Genomic DNA, 20,000 nt, shown 5'->3' on the forward strand with positions numbered 1-20,000 from the left:
ACATGGAAATATTTTCAAAATATATACTGTATGTGTGTCTTTATACATAATAAATATACAGTATACACACATACATTATGTAAACACAAACGTTTATTTTGGATGCGATTAATCGCGATTAATCCTTTGACAGAACTACTTAAAAGTCATCAGATGTGCAACATTGCGTTCATATATATATATGTGTTTTCGATGCAAATGGCCGTGCATTTATTTGTGTTTTTAACTCGATGGGAGCGAAATGAAACGGTCTGAACCCGAAGTTGTCTGTGTTGTCTAACTCCGCAGCGCACCACAATTTTTAGCGTTTTTGAAAATTGTGGTGAGAACTAACCAGTGCTGAAACAGGGGCTTTAATGACCCTTTAAAAGCAATTTTCTCAATATTTAGATTTTTTTGCACCCTCAGATTCCAGATTTTCAAATAGTTGTATGTCAGCCAAATATTGTCCAATCCTAACAAACCATACATCAGATGATGTATAAATCTCAATTTAAAAAAATGGACCTTTATGACTGGTTTTGAGGTCCATGGTCACAATTTGACACAGATAGACAGTTAGACAGAGAGTCACCTGTTGAGGTCTCTCATCATGAGGCTCTGGAAGTCGTTGGTGGCGAGGCGGCTGAAGGTGGGCCGGGTCAGGTGACGCTCGGGCGGCTGGTGACTGGCCTGACGGTGCAGCTGCGGGTTCCTCAGCGCCACGCTAATGTCGTTCAGCAACCGCGGCAGCGGCCCCAGCTTCAGGATGGCGTCCTGAAGAAACACAAACACTTGAGCGCTCCGAGACTCACACGCGTGAAGATGAGCGGCGCAGCCGTACCAGTGTTTACTGACAGCACATTTTGATTTAGTTTTAGTCCTAACTACACGCGACGCGGCAAGATTCCAGCGACAAGCAATTTGTGTGTCCACACCAGACGCGACAGAATCAATCAAATATCACAGCCAATCAGAAGCGTGTGTGGGCGGAGCCTCTATGGAAGCGCTCTGCGCTCACAACGAAAAGGATACGTTTTTATTCTAATTCATAAATATCAAACTTTATTAACATCATTAAATGTACATACTGAGTGACAGATAACATCTTTGTTATGGAATATGCTTGTTGGTTCGCATTGTTTTAACGTACGTTTGCTTTAATTTGTTTTCAAGATCTGAGGTAAACTAAATCTGTTGTTGCTTTTAGTATGGCTCTATAAACTCACACAAAATGATATTTAATCTCATACTAGACACGTTAACTTTGAATAAAGCACATAATCACCTGAGATTATCTACTGTCGTATAGTTTGTATGTTGTTGTTCCAGCCGCAACATCGTGGAAATAGAAACTGTATCTAAAATAGAAATTTTGCGTGTCGCGCCGCGTGTAGTCAGGACACAGTGTTAGTCTTTGGACTAAAATGCTATTTAGTCACATTTTAGTCATCTGAATTGTTTTAGTCTCAGTCTAGTTTTAGTCGAGTAAAATCGAATGGGTTTAGTTACAGTGTAATGCATTTATTAAGCATTTCTCTACATTTTCCAAACACACTATGATTTCCCGGAGAAAACATCTGGTAATGATGATTTCAACATGCAATATAGACACAGATTTAACTGCCTTGAAACATAACCACTTCTCATAAATAGACAAGAACACGGTCCTCACTGAAATACCAAATGAAATATCAATGGTTATATAATATGCATTCTTTATAACAACTTGTGCACAACATCCTTCATTCTTTCAAGCAGACATATTTATTTATATAAATTAAAATTAGATTAATCCTTATTGGGGCTACTAAAGTGATTCATTTAAGAGCAGTGAGTGATTTTCTCTTTCTTTTGTTGATTCATTAACAATAAGGACTCTTTAGAACTGAATGCATGGATTCAATATTCTGGTACACACATCCGATATTCTCTCAACACTTTACATGCACTTAAGACGTAACCGGGTGTGTTTACATGAATACGAACAGTTTGAGATAATTTTGTGTGTATTTCTCCATATGCAAACTTATGATCAGAGCATTACAGTTCCATGCAGGAGATTCGATCTGACCTGATCTCTGTCCAGTCGTCCCTCCCTAATATTTTCGTCTCGTTTTTATTGCTTGATGAAAATGACGATACATTTTCGTTATTGATTTTTTTTTATTAAAAAAAGAGTTTTTATCGTCTCGTTTTCATCTGTGAAAAAAATATTGTTAACAAAAATCATGACGGAAATTATTCGTCAACGAAATACTGAAACTATTCAAATAAAAACTAATTCAAAATATTAACTAGAACTATAATAGTAAAACTACAATAAGAGCTTTAATAAAAACCATAAAGTCACATTTTTAAAAAACAAAAACTAATAAAAACAACAAATACACAAAAAAATACAGATTTAAAAGACAAACTAACAAAAATGACAAAACAATAAAATTACTAAACTTTAACTAAAATAAAAAAAGTAAATTGAACATTAACGGATATTAAAATGAAAAAGGAAAATATTCAAATAAAAGCTAAATTAATATGTGACCCTGGAGCACAAAAGCAGTCACAAGTAGCGCAGGTATATTTGTAGCAATAGCCAACAATACATTGTATGAGTCAAAATTATGCATTTTTCTTTTATGTTAAAAATCATTAGGATATTAAGATCATGTTCCATGAAGATATTTCATACATTTCCTACCGTAAATATATCAAAACTGATATTTATTAATATGCATTGCTAAGAACTTCATTTGGAAAACTTTTAAGGAGACTTTCTCAATATTTGAAGATGGTTTTTTGCACCCTCAGATTCCAGATTTTCAAATATTTTCAAAAAATGGTTTTGTGGTCCAGGGTCACAATTTCATATACAGACAACAAGACAGATAGATAGTAAAATAAATGTTTCTTTGTAGTTGACGAAAATCATGATGAGAATGATTGGTCAACGAAACGCACACTGTGCCGTACCTTACTGAGCTGCGCCATGACCTCCCACAGCAGACTGTGCAGGATGGAGAGCTCGCGGCCGAGGTCGACGTAGCCCTCGAACGCCCCGGCGTTACTCACACACTCCAGATTGGAGATCTCGTACAGGAACTGCTGCATGGAGCCCCACTCCATCTCCAGAAACTCATTCATGAAGCCCAGATAGTCCTCCTTCCCACTGAACCTGCAGAGGACACACACACAGCAGTGTGGGAGAGAGAGACAGACAGAGAGAGAGAGAGAGAGACAGATCCATGGAGGAGAGAGAGTGATGGGCGACAGAAAGAAAGAGAGACAGATGATAAGTGACGAGTCAACAGACTGAAGATCACCTCTAAACACTGTGAGACACACACCGCGAGAACACATGAGACACACACAGAAACCCTGAGATAGCATGAGACACACAGCAGGGGCCGACCAGAGTTAGCATCACTGACTCAAAATACTCACATTACTAAACTCAACAATAACAATAATATAAATAAATAAATAAATAAATAAGAGAACTTTTTTTTTATTTCAGCTAGTTGCCAGGCATCAATTCCCATTTTCATCTATTTTAAGCTGAAGTGCTAAAATGACAAAAAACTAAAATAAAATGATTAAAAACTATATACATATTTAAAAAATAATAAAATAATAAAAAATGACAAAACACAAAATTACTAAAACATTAAACTAAAATGAAAACAGAAAATATTACAATAAAAACTAGTTCTAAATTTATATTAAAAATATTAACTAAAACTACAATAGTAAAAATAGACATTTAAAAAAAAAACTAAATAAAACAAAAACAATAAAATTACTAAAAATGTCAAATGAAGATGGAAAATATTAAAATAAAAAGTAATTCAACATAACTAGAATTATAATAAAAACTTATATATATATATATACACATACTTAATAAAATGACAAACATGACAAAATTACTAAAACTTTAACTACAATAAAATAGAAAACTAATTCAAAACATTAACTAGAAATACAATATTAAAACTATACAAATACTCAAAAAAACAAAAACGAACAAAAACAACTTTAAATTAAAATGAAAGCAGAAACTATTCAAATAAAAACTCATTCTAAATATTAACTAGAACTATAACAGTAAAACTATAATAAAAACCATAAAGTCACATTTTTAAAAAACAAAAAAAATCTAAAAAAAACAACAAATACACAAATAACTTAAATAAAAACTCATTTCAAATAGTTACTAGAACTATAACAGTAAAACAATAATCAAAACTATACAGACATAAAAGACAAACTAACAAAAATGACAAAACAATAAAATTACTAAAACTTTAACAAAATAAAAATAAATTGAACGTTAACTGAAATTAAAATGAAAATATTAAAATAAAAGCAAATTTAAAATGTGAGCCTGCAGCACAAAAGCAGTCATAAGCAGCACAGGTATATTTGTAGCAATAGCCAACAATACATTGTATGGCTCAAAATTATACATTTTTCTTTTATGCCAAAAATCATTAGGATATTAAGATCATGTTACATGAAGATGTTTTGTAAATTTCTACCGTAAATATATCAAAACTTCATTTTTGATTAGTAATATGCATTGCTAAGAACTTCATTTGAACAACTTTAAAGGTGATTTTCTCAATATTTAGATTTTTTTGCTCCCTCAGATTCCAGATTTTCAAATATTGTCCGATCCTAACAAACCATACATCAATGGAAAGATTATTTATTCAGCTTTATATGATGCATAAATCTCAATTTCACAAAACTGACCCTTATGACTGGTTTTGTGCTCCAGGGTCACAAACATTAAGCAGAACTGTTAATAGTAAGTCTGTAACAGTGTATTACCGATGCTAAAATAACACTGGTGTCGCCGCCTGAATGGGGAAGTGAAATGAGGTGGGCGTGTCAGTGTGGGTCATGTGACGGATGAGGATGGGCGGATGACGGTGGACTCTAGTGACTGACTTGGAAAAGCTGGCCAGGCTCTGCACCACCTTGGCGATGAGCGTGAGGGTTCGAGAGGTGCGCTCGGAGGGATACTCCTGCGTCAGGTTGAAGAGCGACGGGGACATGATGGCCGGACACAAGAAGCGCAGGAACAGAGACGAGCTGATGAGACGGTCAGCGATGTCCTCTCGGCCGCGCTCAGCGCAGCGCACACGCCACGACGCAAACACCTCCTTCAGCTCGCGAGGAAACACGCTGCGGAGAGACAACACATCCCATCATGCACTGCCATCCCGGCCAAACCCTACACCAGTGCTGGGGAGGTTAATGTAAATGTCGCTTACAGATTACAAGTTACAATTATCTAAAATGTAACAAGTAGTGTAACTATTTCAGTTACTTTATTAAAGTAATGTAACTGATTACATTTGATTACTTCTTTAAATTTCTAATGTTTTCAACTATTAATCATTTTGAAACGTTTAAAGCAGCCAGGGTTACCCTTACAGTACTCGACACTAATTACTGTCACTTTCATAATCCTTCATCACTTGCATTAAGATTATAATCATTTCATTTTAAAGCACACCACAAATTTACACTTACTTACTTTGAGGTCGTTCTGAGGTTAAATATAGATTTAATATCATAACAATTAATACTTTAATAGCAATGATACTGTTTTTGAAATCAAATCTTTGCATAGCCATGATAGGAAACACTGCATCTAACAAAAAAACAGCTAATCTTAAAAATTAAGCATATACATAATAAAACAGTTATTGAATAAGCATGTGTCCTAAACTCCTGCTGTCTCATATTTTAGAGCAGTCACTGCAATTTATGAAAGAAATCATTTAAATATTTAGGTAACACTTTATTTTAAGGTGTCATAATACAGAGTAATTACCTAGTTAAGTACTTAGTAGTAGCCGTTGTACTTACATGAAATAAATTGTACTTACCATGTAACCAAGTTATGGAACAGCCTGTAATTATGTAGATGTAATTAGCAGCTACTGTTACACATATGTAACGGACCGAGTCTGTTACACAGCTACTTGTACACTTAAGTACAATCTTGATACACTTTATTTTAAGTAGCTTATATCTGTGTACTTACATTTATAATTACGTTGTATAAAGTCTGCAACACATATGTAACAATCTTTTGGTTACATAAGTAGCTGTGTAACAGACTCGTTCTGTTACATACGTGTAACAGTAGCTGCCTATTACATCTACATAATTACAAACTGTAATTACAGGCTGTTCCAGAACTTATAGTTACATGGTAAGTACAATTTGTTTCATGTAAGTACAACGGCTACTACTAAGTACTTAACTAATTTCAGAAAATTTGCTCATTCAGACTCATTTAGTCAGCACGGGTCACATATTTAGTAATATTGTGAATTAGCTTTTATTTTTATTTCAGTTTTCCTTTTTTATCTCAGTCTTAAAATGAAACATTTTATTTCAGTTGTCAAGGAAACTTTTCAAATTTTTGTTGAAGCTTTTAATTACCGAAAACACTTTGAAACAGTGTTAGTTAATGCTAACAGGTGAACTGAAGCGAGTCTTTGGCTCCCCCTGCTGGACAAAACCAGCTCAAACAGGCTCCGGATGGAAGCTGCTTCATGTTCATCATCTTTCTAGTCATGTACTGTCTGGTTTGAGCTGGTCTAGACGCCCTGTTCTCATATTCAGAGTCCTTCAGAGTACTATATTACTCTGAAGTTATTACATCCTGATGAAAGATTATGAAGACAAACACGCTTTTCTTCAGAATAACAGAACAACTGATGAATCACTCACAGGAACATGAAATAAGAATTTAAATAAACATTTTAACAATAAAAATAAACACTAATATTTAATTAAATCATAAAAATGTAAAACCCCCTACTAAATTTCAAAAGAAAAACCATCAAAATAAAACACTGATTAACTACATTAATAAAAAAATTAAAATTTAAATAATAATAATAATAAAATACAATCAAAATAAAACACTTACTACTAATTAATTAATAAAACTGAAAATTGAAATCATTTTAAAATAAAACAATTAAAATACTAATAATTAATTAAATCATAACAATGTAAAAACAGTAAAACAAACTTCAAAACTCTTCTCCAAATTGAGATAAATAATTTTAAAATACATGTAACCAAAATAAAAATGTTGTAATAATTAAATAATTAAAACGAAATCTAAATAAATTTAAATAAAAACAAATCAAAATAAAACACTCACTAATAATTAAACAATAAAAATTTAAAATTTAAATAATGATATTGGTAAAAAAAAAGAAAAGAGAAGAAACACTTACTATAAAAGGATCAAATTGTGTATTTGTTTAGCTGCATGTCATGTGACCATTAACTGACATCAGAGATGCATGAACATGTGAATGTGTTGTTCACGTTATTGAAGTAAGGATTGGTCAGCTGACAGGAACTGACCAGTGCGAGTTGATGATCTTGCAGAGCGCTAGTTCGCAGCACATGCGCAGGTTAGCCTGATGATCCGACAGCACCGACGGAGGCGTTCGCATCGGATCCACCTCACAGTTCTCCTCCGACTCGTACAGCGCGCGGATGAACTCTCCTGCAGAGCGTCATAACCATCATCTTCATCTTCATCATCATCTTCATCATCCTCACACACACACACACTCGCACTCACTCACTCACTCACTCACACACTCACACACACACACACACACACACACACACACACACTCACTCACTCACTCACTCACACACACACACACACACACACACACACACACACACACACACACACACACACACACACACACACACACACACACACACACACACACACACACACACACACACACACACACACACACACACACATGTTCGTTTTTGTGAAAAGTGGGGACATTCCATAGGCGTAATGGTTTTTATACTGTACTTACTGTATGTGCTATTGCCCTACACCAACCCTACACCTAAACCTACCCCTTACAGGAGACTGTGCATTTCAACTTTCCCCAAAAAAACCTCATTCTGAGTGATTTATAAGTGTTTTGAAAAGTGGGGTCATGGGTCAATGTCCTGAGATGTCACCTTCACCTTGTAATACCTGCCATACCCTCGTCATTATACACATCTATGTCCTGACTTTTCACAAAAACACACACACACACACACACACTCACTCACTCATTCACTCTCACAGTCACACACACACACACACACACACACACACACACACTCACACACACACACACACACACACACACACACACACACACACACTCACCGATGGTGTCTTTGAGATAGCGATGCGCGATCAGCTTCAGGAACTCCTCGATGGCTTTGGTGGCCAGTGTGTTTTCTCTGAAGATCAGATGCTCGCGGTCCATGAAGCGATCCACCTCACACATGGCCATATCAGACAGGAAGTCCTAAAACACACACACACACACGCACACGCAAGCTTGACATCAGCTCACCTGGCCACTTCACAGGGATCCTAAACATGATCTTTTAGTAGTAATGCAGTCTTTATTAGTAGTTTGGATTTTTTTATTTATTTATTTTTTTTATTTCATATTTGTTAAAGGTTTTAGTAATTTTGTGTTTTTGTTTTTCTAATTTTTATTAGTTTTTTTAATGTCTATATTAGTGCTGTCAAACAATTAATCGCATCCAAAATAAAAGTATTTTTTTTGTTTGCATAATATGTGTGTGTGATGTGTATGTTTATTATGCATATATAAATACAAACACATGCATGCATACATTTTGTATTTACATGTCTATATTTATATTCATATAATTTATATTATAAATAAATATATTTAATATATAAACATAACATTTTTAAAATTATATACATGCATGTGTGTATTTATAAATACATAATAAACATACACAGTACACACATATATTATATAAACAAAAACTTTTATTTTGGATGCGATTAATCACGATTAATTGTTTGACAGCATATTTTCTTTCAGTTAATGAAAATGTTTTTATGGTTTTATAGTTTCCTACACATTTTCAACTTCAAACTTCCATACTTTTCCAGACTCATATTTCCAGATTTTTTCTGTAGATTTCTGAGATGATATTTAACATCTGATAAATGCGGCATTTTATTAAAATCCTAATGCTAAAATACAGGATTACGTTTCCCACGCTTTCACACTGTGACTGCGTACATTTTAAATAGGGATGCACGATATTATCAGACCGATATCGGAATCGGCCGATAATGGCTTTAGATGTATATATTGGGATCGGCACGATATGAAAAATTATGCTGATATGTCTTGCCGATAAGAGGAATAGATTAACCCCAATGTGCTCAGGGTGTGCTAGTGATTAGATCACGTCAGAAGCGTGGCTCATTCTTGAAGCAAAGTTTTGAATGGTGATTTAGACCGTTTCTGATTAAATAAAGCAGTAATTGATGTCATGAGTTTGTAAGCTATAGCTTACATAATAATAATAATAATTTTTTTTAAAAAGTCACAAACATGACACTTGTAAATCAAATAATTTTATATATACTGATTTATTCATTAATGTGTAATGTTATATTTTTTAAACAAATTATGAGCTCTAAAAGATTTTCTGAATTTTTATAACTCTTGCTTTAGACCATCTACAAATGTTAAATCTTAAAATAAAATGTTAAGGTTATTACTGCATCTTTTTGAAAAGAAAAGAAAAATGCAGCGATTGATATATAGTTTATTTATAGGTCTAGTTATTTTTAAAGCTTCAGTGTACTTTCATTATAAAATAACTTCATTATTGTTTAATTCTAACAAATAAGTTCTTGTTAAAAACTAACCAAAATTAAACATAATTTGCTTATAATTTCCACACAGGAGAGACTTGGTGTTGCTTCCTAACAAAAAGGAAATATCGGTATCAGCATCGGCTAAAATTAGTTGAAAAATATCGGCCTATCAGATATCGGCAAAATCCAATAACGCGCATCCCTAATTTGAAATATTTTAAATTCATATAAGTTTAACAATAATATTATTTTTTTATTTATATTTAACTGAAATAAAATATAAAAAAACAAGGCAACTCATTTTCATTTACTTTAACTTGACTAAAAATTAAATAAAAATGAATAAAAACTATATACTGTAGACAATTTTTTAAAAACAACAAAGAAAAATTACAAAACAACTTTTAACTCAAATTAAAATGAAAACAGAAAAGATAAAAATAAAAAACGAATTCAAAATATTAATAAAAACTATAATAGTCTATCAGTGGCCAACTGATATATTATTTGGCGATATTTGTCATTTTTGTTTGACCAATATGTTGTACAGCACTAAGAACTTACAAACTTTCCGGAGTGTGCTGAGTGCACTATTAGTAAGTGTTTACTTTCTTTTTTATTCACATTTTAACAGTTTCTTTTTTTGTGTTAAAAATACAATATAAAATACTATACCATGTTTTTTCATATTAATTTTCAAATTATATAATTTAGTATATTACATAAAATAAATCATTTGAATTTTTAGTCACTCTTACGCATGTGTTTTCACTATATTTAAACAGTGTGATACCATATATATGACCCTGGACCACAAAACCAGTCATAAGGGTCAGTTTTTGGAAATTGAGATTTATACATCATATGAAAGCTGAATAATTAAGCTTTCCATTGATGTATGGTTTGTTAGGATAGGACAGGGGTCGGCAACCCTTTCAACTCTTTCATCCCTCTGTGGTGGCTCCCTGTAGCGTGGTGTATGTTCTGCCTTATTCTGTCATAAAAATTGACAAAGTATTTGTAGTATATATACTGATTGTACAATCACAACCATAAAATTGTCATTAGTAAAATATTTATCAAAAATATTATAGAAGACAAATTATTGGTTATTGTCCAGCAGTGTATTTTAATTCTTAGCCAATTGAAAGTAAGAGATAATAATTTTTTTTGTAAATTATACATACATAAATGTAGTAATAATATAATATAATAATATTTATAACATAACCTGTAACATAACCGAATATAAAACTTTAGCTATATGCCGTGTTATCTTTATTTGGGCATCAAATATTTTGTGGCTCCACGTGAATTTTATTCGATGGGAAAAGGGCCAAAATGGCTCTTTTGACGCTGAAGGTTGCAGACCCCTGGGATAGGACAATATTTCGCCGAGATACAACTATTTGAAAATCTGGAATCTGAAGGTGCAAAAAAAAATCAATACAATGTATTGTTGTCTATTGCTACAAATATACCTGTGCTACTTATGACTGCTTTTGTGCTCCAGGGTCATATATGTGTTTTACATGCTCATTTGTAGCTACTTTTAAAGAAACCCCCCATTATTTGGTCAAAATCCCATGTTATGAAGTGCTATGCAGGCTATTTAAGACAATATTGGCTGATGCTGACCTAAAAAAAACGTTTGCCCGTTTCCACATCTCAGACCTCAAATATATAAAATATTACCCTTTTAGACACAGTTTTAGGCCTATAGGTGTGAGTGTAGAGTTCTCCGGCTCTGACCTTGGCTTTGCCGGTGCTCTGCAGGATGTGCACCAGCGCACAGGCCACCTCCTCCTTGCTCTTAGCGCTCAGCAGCGGCTCCAGGACACCGCACAGCGTCCGGTAGTTGTTGGTCACGTACTCGGCGAACTCCTTGTACAGCTCCATGGGCAGGATGTTCATGGTCTGGTAGCGGCACTTGAGGCGCAGCGAGGCGTTGATGATCTTCCCGCTGCCCACGCCGCCACCCTTCGCCAGAACGCTGGGCTGGATCACTGGATACCACTGCTCCACGAAATGACGGCCAGTTATACTGGGGATCGGGATACTGACCAGCCCCAGATAGGTGCTCTTCTCCTGCACCACACACACACACACACACACACACGTCTGAGGACTACATCTGACTAGAGAATTTAACCATCAATAACTGGCCATGAAACTGTGTTTTGCATAGTGCTGTCAAACGATTAATCACATCCAAAATAAAAGTTTTTGTTTACATAATATATGCGTGTGCTGTGTATATTTATTATGTATATATAAATACACACACATGCATGTATATATGTCAGAAAATATGTTATGTTCATATATTGAATATATTTATTTATAATGTAAATTATATGAATATAAATATAGACATATATATGCATGCGTGTGTATTTATATATACATATACACACATACACAACCCGAATTCTGGAAATGTTGGGATGTTTTTTTTTTTATTTGAATAAAATGAAAACTAAAAGAATTTCAAATCACATGAGCCAACATTTTATTCACAATAGAACATAGATAATATAACAAATGTTTAAACGGAGAAATTTGACAATTTTATGCACAAAATGAGCTCATTTCAAATTTGTTGCCTGCTACAGGTCTCAAAATAGTTGGGACGGGGGCATGTTTATCATGGTGTAGCATCTCCTCTTCTTTTCAGAACAGTTTGAAGACGTCTGGGCATCGAGGTTATGAGTTTCTGGAGTTATGGTTTTGGAATTTGGTTCCATTCTTGCCTGATATAGGTTTCCAGCTGCTGAAGAGTTCGTGGTCGTCTTTGACGTATTTTTCATTTAATGATGGGCCAAATGTTCTCTATAGGTGAAAGATCTGAACTGCAGGCCAATTCAGCCCCTGGACTCTTCTACTATGAAGCCATGCTGTTGTAATAGCTGCAGTATGTGGTTTTGCATTGTCCTGCTGAAATACATGTCATCTGGAGGGGAGCATATGTTGCTCTAAAACCTTTATATACCTTTCAGCATTCATAGTGCCTTCCAAAACATGCAAACTGCCCATACCGTATGCACTTACCCATACCATCAGAGATGCTGGCTTTTGAACTGAACACTGATAACACTCCCTCCTCTTTAGCCCGAAGAAATTTGGACTCGTCTGACCATAGAACACTTTTCCACTTTGAAACAGTCCGTTTTAAATGAGCCTTGGCCCACATGACACGACGGCGCTTCTGGTATGGCTTCTTTTTTGCATGATAGAGCTTTAGTTGGCATCTGCAGGTGGCACGGCGGATTGTGTTTACCGACAGTGGTTTCTGGAAGTATTCCTGGGCCCATTTAGTAATGTCAATGACAGAGGGCCCGAAGACCACGGGCATCCAACAAAGGTCTTCGGCCTTGTCCCTTACGCACAGAGATTTCTCCAGTTTCTCTGAATCTTTTGATGATGTTATGCGCTGTAGATGATGAGATTCGCAAAGCCTTTGCAATTTGACGTTGAGGAACGTTGTTTTTAAAGTATTCCACAGTATTTTTACGCACTTTTTCAAAACTGGAGAGCCTCTGCCCATCTTTACTTCTGAGAGACTCTGACTCTCTAAGACATCCCTTTTATAGCTAATCATGTTACAGACCTGATGTCAAATAACTTAATTAGTTGCTAGATGTTCTCCCAGCTGAATCTTTTAGTGGACAAAAGTGTAAAATTTCTCCGTTTAAACATTTGTTATGTTCTCTCTGTTTTATTGTGAATAAAATATTGGCTTATGTGATTTGAAAGTCTTTTAGTTTTCATTTTATTCAAATTTAAAAAACATCCCAACATTTCCGGAATTCGGTTTGTATTATGTAAACAAAAAACGTTTATTTTGGATGAGATTAATCATGATTAATTGTTTGACAGCACTAGTTTTGCATTATTTTTTATCACAGAGACACTGGATATTTCAGAGGCTTATTTTGCTTCTTTTTTCACATATTCACATTTTTTTTCTAGTCATGTTCATGGCAAACTCTCTAAAACAGCACCTGTTACAAAACCTTAAATATCAATATTAAATATGTTTTATATTTATTAAATATGTATTATATGTTTTCTGGTTTCATTAGGGATGTAACGATATCAAAATCTCATGATACGATAAAATTGCAATATGAAGTCCACGATACGATATTTATTACGATATTTAAAAAGAAAAAAAAAAAGACAAATGAAGAAATGGGAAAAAAAAGATAAAATTTTGTACATTTTAAGGTTAAATCTAATGCACTTTGAGAGTTCAAAATTCAAAAAGCTCCAACCCCTGTTCTTAACTAAGAAAACTTAAGTCAGAAAAAACTCTGTGTACCTGAACTTTAAAGGGGACTCAGCCCTCTTTTTATTTATTTAAAAAATCGTAGCATGGATTTCATATCACAATATTATCGTATCGTGAGATTTTGATATGGTTACATCCCTAGTAGTTTGTGGTGTGAACCGACCTTGCGTCTCTTCTTGTCCGTCTCCTTGTACAGGTGCAATCTGAGGCTGCGGATGGCCGGCAGGTTGTTGAACTCGAAGTGTTCGCCCCAGAAAACGGTGTCTGTGCGCGGTTTGCTGGTGGTTCGCGCATACAGCATGTCGTCCAGACACAGCTCGCAGTAATAACGCTTCTTCGGAGGAAGATCTCGGGCCTCGATGATCCATAGCTTCAGCACGTTATCAACACGACGGCTGTTATCCTGCAGCCACACAGGGAAATTAGCATAAAACAGACGTGTTTATTAACACTGCTTGACAAAGGTTTATGTACTTGTTAAGTGTACAGGTAGAGTAGTCAATGTGCAGCTTGTGTAGAAGTACAAATTTACTGTCCTCTAAATATAACTCAACATATAGTCATTATTGTCTAAATAACTGGCAACAAATTGAGTACACCCTAAGTGAACATGTCAAAACTGTGGCCAAAGTGTCAATATTTTGTAGGGGCATCATTGTTATCCAGCACTGCCTTAATACTCCTGGGTTTGGAGTTCACCAGAGCTGCGCAGGTTGTTGCTGGAGTCATCTTCCACTCCTCCATAATAACATCACGGAGCTGCTGGATGTTAGACACATGGTGCTTCTCCACCTTCAGCTTGAGGATGATCCACATGTGCTCAATAGGGTCCAGGTCTGGACACACACTTGGCCACTCCATCACCTTCACCCTCAGCTTCATCAGCAAGGCAGTTGTCATCTTGGCGGTGTGTTTGGGGTCGTTATTATGTTGGAAAACTGCCTCAGTACATGTTGGACTCCATGTTTCCCTCAATGAACCTCAGCTCTCAGTACCAGCAGCACTCATGCAGCACCAGACCATGAAGCTACCACCACCATGCTTGACTGTAGGCAAGACACAATTTTCTTGGTACTCCTCACCAGGGCATCGCCACACATGCTGGACACCATCTGAGCCAAACACGTTTACCTTAGTCTCATCAGACCACAGGACATGGTTCCAGTAATTCACGCTCTTGGACAGCTTGTCTTCAGCAAACTGTTTGCAGGCTCTTTTGTGAGCCAGCTTCAGAAGAGGCTTCCTTCTGGGATGACGGTCATGCAAACTGACTTGTTGCAGTGTGCGGCGTATGATCTGAGCGCTGACAAGCTGACCTTCCACTTCTGCAACCTCTAAAGCAATGCTGGCAGCACTCATGCGTCTGTTTTTTGAAGCCAGCTTCTGCACCTGAAGCACAGCACAAGGATCTAACATCTTTGATCGACCCTTGCGTGGCCTGTTCTGAGTGAAACCCGTCTTGGAAAACCTCTGTATGACGCTGGCCACTGTACTGTAACTCAGTTTCAGGGTGTTACCGAACTTCTTATAGCCTCGGCCATCTTTGTGGAGAGCAACAATTGTAATTCTCAAATCCTCAGAGAGTTCTTTGTCATGAGGTGCCATGTTGAACATCCAGTGGTCAGTATGAGAGAACTGTACACAAAGCACCAAATTTTAACTGCTCTAATACAAGATACACAAATTTGTATGGTCCTGTCAATCAGACAAAAACATGAACATGATGAATAGGACATGTGGCTTTGCATGGTTAAACGACGTATAGCTGTTATCACGTAGGGTGTACTCACTTTTGTTGCTAGCTATTTTGACAATAATGGCTGTATGTTGAGTTATTTTCAGAGGACAGTAAATCTGTACTGCTATACAAGCTGCACATCGACTACTCTAAAATATATCCAAGTTTCATTTCTATAGTATTGTCCCTTGGGAAGATATACTAAAATGTTTGTTAAAATGTGAGGGGTGTACTCACTTTTTTGAGATACTGTATAATTGTATATAAATTATAATAAAATGAAAAATACCAAATGAAAAAATTTAAACTAAAAGAGTTTAGAAATGTTGCCTTGGAAACGAAATGAACAAAGTTTAAGTTAAAGCAATAAAATTAATTTTTTTTAAATGAAACAATAATAGTATAAATCAGGGGTGCAAACTCGTCAGGGGTGAAAAAGGTGACAAACCAAACTAAACCCCCCCACCCGCAACACACACACACACACACACACACACACACACAGGGTAAAAGTTAAAAGTAAGGGCAAGTTAATTCACACAGCACATTTCACACACAATGGCAAGTCAAAGTGCTTTATAGGGAGAAAATGTTACATTTTTCTAGAAACTTTTCTTTGGACTAGAAACAAGACAAAAACTCTAAGTAGGAAATCATTTTTTGCAGTGCACCATTCAAGGATATACAACTACAGTCTACAATCAACAAGGATTGTTGTTAAGATGTTACATGAACTTAGTCAGGGCAAATAAACCACTGAATCTTCATCTCAGCACTCGAATTATTGAAGCAGGCGACGGGCTGAACTCGAGGTGTTTCTCCGTCTTTAAACAGGCTGTTAAAGGCGGACACTTAACACTGCCTCCACTTGAGCTGAGTGATACTAATATTACTGTACATTAAACAGTATGCTTTACTTGTAGGTCGAACAGTTCTCAAATCCACTTCGTGTCAGAGTAATAGCTTACTGATGTCTGAGACAAATGTTAAGGTCGAGGCTGAGGAGCATTTTGCAAAGGGTAGCGAACTAATGTAGCGATAACGTAACTTACAATCTTCATAGCTATTGCAACAGCAGCCTCACGCAAAAAAAAACAAACAACAACAAAAAAAAACAGCAGCCTCACGATGTAATCATCATTTATACTGGAACACCATAATTTACAGCAGATACAAATGCATTCCGTCCTGCTCGACAGCGAACTTAATTCAGCTAGCTACAAACAAGCTAATCTGACCACAAACATAGCCCAATTACTTCAACAATAAGTTGCTTGCCGTTAGCTTGTTTCTTCACATTTTACATAGCCTCTGGAAATATAGACAGTTGCCTGCAGCGTCTAAAAGTTAGGCTTCAGGAGTTAGATTGGTCTTTTTCATATATATATTGTTTTAATTTTATTTTTAATGTTATTGTTTTTATTATTGCGCAGTGTTTACTATGATTCATCTCCAATCTTATCTACAGTAGCCTATAATGCTATTCAATCACTGCTCTCAAACACGGAGGATATGTCACGTTTAAGATGGTAAAAGCAGTTATTTTGGGAAAAGTAAAGTTTATTGGAAAGTAAAGTAAGTGCACGAAAACAATGCTAACATTATTACTGTTTAATTTGTACAGTCTTTAGTCGTGGTTAATGTTTCATAAGATGTATTTTGTCCGATTTTATATTGCTCTTTAATGTGATATGTTTGTATGCTATTCTTGCATTTAAGTAAAAAGCTGGTCTGTCCTTACATTAAGGTAAGCCAATCAGAGGCAGAGTAGGGCGGGTCCATTCCTTTGCCAACGGTGAAAGAAACGCTACAGGTGACGTGACACAGATGACTCGCAGATACGACCCCCCCGCCCACACACACACACACACACACACACCCCAATTTTTCTTTTAATTTAAAAAAATCTACACGATTCATGTGAATGACCTATTTCAAGGTGAAAACGGCGAATTTCGCCAAAAGGTGACAAGTTTGCACCCCTGATAAATATACAATGCTAAAAGTATAAATATAAATAATGCTAAAATCTGGGATAGAGTGTTAAAAAAATTAAATAAAATAAAAAATGTAACCTCCTGGCTTGTCTTAACCCTCTAAGCGCCAAAGTCACAAAATTGCGACAAGATGTCATACTTCATGAAATAGACTGTAGTTCCTAATATGGTGTAATATCTCATTTGTATTCCCTACCACTAGATGGCAGACATGTAGTACTTCGATTCTAGACCAAAAGGAAATATAGCAGAGCAAGTGCGCTATCGTGTGATTGATGCGGAAGCAGTTCAGTTCATAGCGTCTGAGTAAACTGTGAGATTTGTGAGAGAAAATCGCCAAATGGCTAATAAAAAGTTGTACCGTGAGGATGTGTTGCAAATGTTATTCGCCGATTCTGACTCTGAAGGGGAATATTTGCCTTTTGGAAATGACGATCGGTCGTCTAATGATCGCGCATCTCCCGGTACATCTTTGCAGCGCAATGGTGCCGCCGTGCAAGGCGCGAGCGTTCACGAAGCACAAACAAGTGATCATTTCGAGCCTTTGCCCAACGGGGATGGGGGTGGCAGGGGTGGACGTGGTCTTAGTGTCCATAGGAGAGGCTCCGTGCTGCTGATGATCGGCCAGATTGCGTTGTTTGTTCTGATCGCGCGCGCTCAAAGGGCCGCCGGCAGACAGTACAGGTGCAGTCAGTGTGGGGCAGGTCTGTGCGCTGTGCCATGCAGTGAGAGGTACATACTCTCGAGGACTATAAACTGTCACCTAGATACCTGATCAACTGATCAAAAAATAGGCACATGTATTTTACTATGGCACAGTAATATAGTAATAATTTACTACTTTCTGCTGTTTTACTGCTGGTTTCCTCTTTTCTTGATCATTTGGATTGAGGATAAAAAGACAAAAAAAAAAACAAACATGCAAATAAGTTCAAACATCCATTCAATATCTACTATTTCCTGAATATTACTGATGAACTGATCAAAAAGTAGGCTACCGTTCACATGCGTTTTACTACTATATAGTAATAATTTAGTACTTCTCCTGTTTTATGGTTGGTTTCCTCTTTTCTGATCATTTGGAATGAGGATAAAAAAAAATTTAAAAAACATGCAAATAAGTTCAAACATCAATTCAGTATCTGCTATTTCCTGAATATTATGAAATTCAAGAGGGCCGCTCCCTGATGACGTCATAATATGCAAATTAGATGAGTATATTTACACCCCACATAAACTTTCGGTCATGCCCAACATTTTTCTGATTTACAGTAGATCTCTATCTTTAAGCTCTTTCAAGCCACAAGCTTTTGAAATCCTGATGTCAAAATCCAGCATTTTTTCCAAAAATCCCTGGCGCCTAAAGGGTTAATGTTTTGACATGTCAATAAATGCTTTTATAAAACCAACAATAGAAGTGCATGTGCTGCAAAACAAAAAGTTGTATGTATTTTGGAAAATAAATGTCCATTTAAAGACTCCATATCATTCAGTATTCTGCCGTTCCTGACTCATCTATTTGCATGTGGGCTACTAACTGATCTTACATCACATGTACAATCTACAGTCTTTATTTTCTCAGTAAACGGACCAAAACTATTGATGCTGTTCACTCATGGACGTATACTAATATCTGTCCCATGAAACGCTCTCTGATTAATATCATCATGACTGATGCGGTGATGCAGAGTAAAGGCGGGTCAGAAAGCGCTGGTACCTTGTTGGGTTTGACGGCTCGCTGCAGGTTCTCGATCCATTTGTCCCTCTCAGCGGCAGAGCGGCACGCAAAACACTTGGTGCCCGATGCAGTCGTCACCTGAAGCACAGAGAAAACCCTTTCATTACACACCAATCACACATTACATCGTTTTATTGTGTATCATTTTTGCATGATTATTCAGCTGAGCATTTGTATGATGAGTCTTTTTTGCAAGTATTCAAAAAATATCTGTTTTATTATTGTGTTTTAAAACCAAAGTCGATAAAAACGACTTTGTACTTTTTACTGTGTGTGTGGATGTCCGTCAGCCACCACCGAAGACCTTTTTTGAGTCAGGAAAAACCCTGACGTTGTGTTATTCTCTAAAAGTCTGGATGGTGGTGACGGTTTGGCTAAGACCTGAGGATCTCAGGTGTGAATTCACTGTCATTCAGACATTAGCAGTGAATACAGACTATCACACGCACACACACACCTCGAAGCAGTACTCCTGGCCGAGGATGCTGGAGTGGACGGGTTTGATGATGGCATCCTCGTCCAGC

The 20,000-nt window shown here is 36.1% G+C and overlaps 1 protein-coding gene across 6 annotated transcripts in view; it reads right to left on the reverse strand.

The window, feature by feature from the left end:
• Nucleotides 1–20,000, reverse strand: part of syngap1a (synaptic Ras GTPase activating protein 1a) — an 86,002-nt gene that overhangs the window by 18,735 nt on the left and 47,267 nt on the right. For all 6 annotated transcript variants that reach the window (XM_058753547.1, XM_058753546.1, XM_058753548.1 and 3 more), the window contains 9 exons: nt 19,934–20,000; nt 19,456–19,554; nt 14,167–14,406; nt 11,462–11,797; nt 8,216–8,360; nt 7,387–7,531; nt 4,936–5,172; nt 2,953–3,154; nt 575–756 (listed from right to left, as the gene is read on the reverse strand). The exon at nt 19,934–20,000 is cut by the window's right edge and continues 87 nt beyond it. In XM_058753547.1, coding sequence (XP_058609530.1) covers nt 575–756; nt 2,953–3,154; nt 4,936–5,172; nt 7,387–7,531; nt 8,216–8,360; nt 11,462–11,797; nt 14,167–14,406; nt 19,456–19,554; nt 19,934–20,000 — 1,653 coding nt within the window. The remainder of the gene's footprint in view (nt 1–574; nt 757–2,952; nt 3,155–4,935; nt 5,173–7,386; nt 7,532–8,215; nt 8,361–11,461; nt 11,798–14,166; nt 14,407–19,455; nt 19,555–19,933) is intronic.

This window comes from Onychostoma macrolepis, chromosome 19 (assembly GCF_012432095.1).
Source record: "Onychostoma macrolepis isolate SWU-2019 chromosome 19, ASM1243209v1, whole genome shotgun sequence".
Classification (NCBI taxonomy): domain Eukaryota; kingdom Metazoa; phylum Chordata; class Actinopteri; order Cypriniformes; family Cyprinidae; genus Onychostoma; species Onychostoma macrolepis.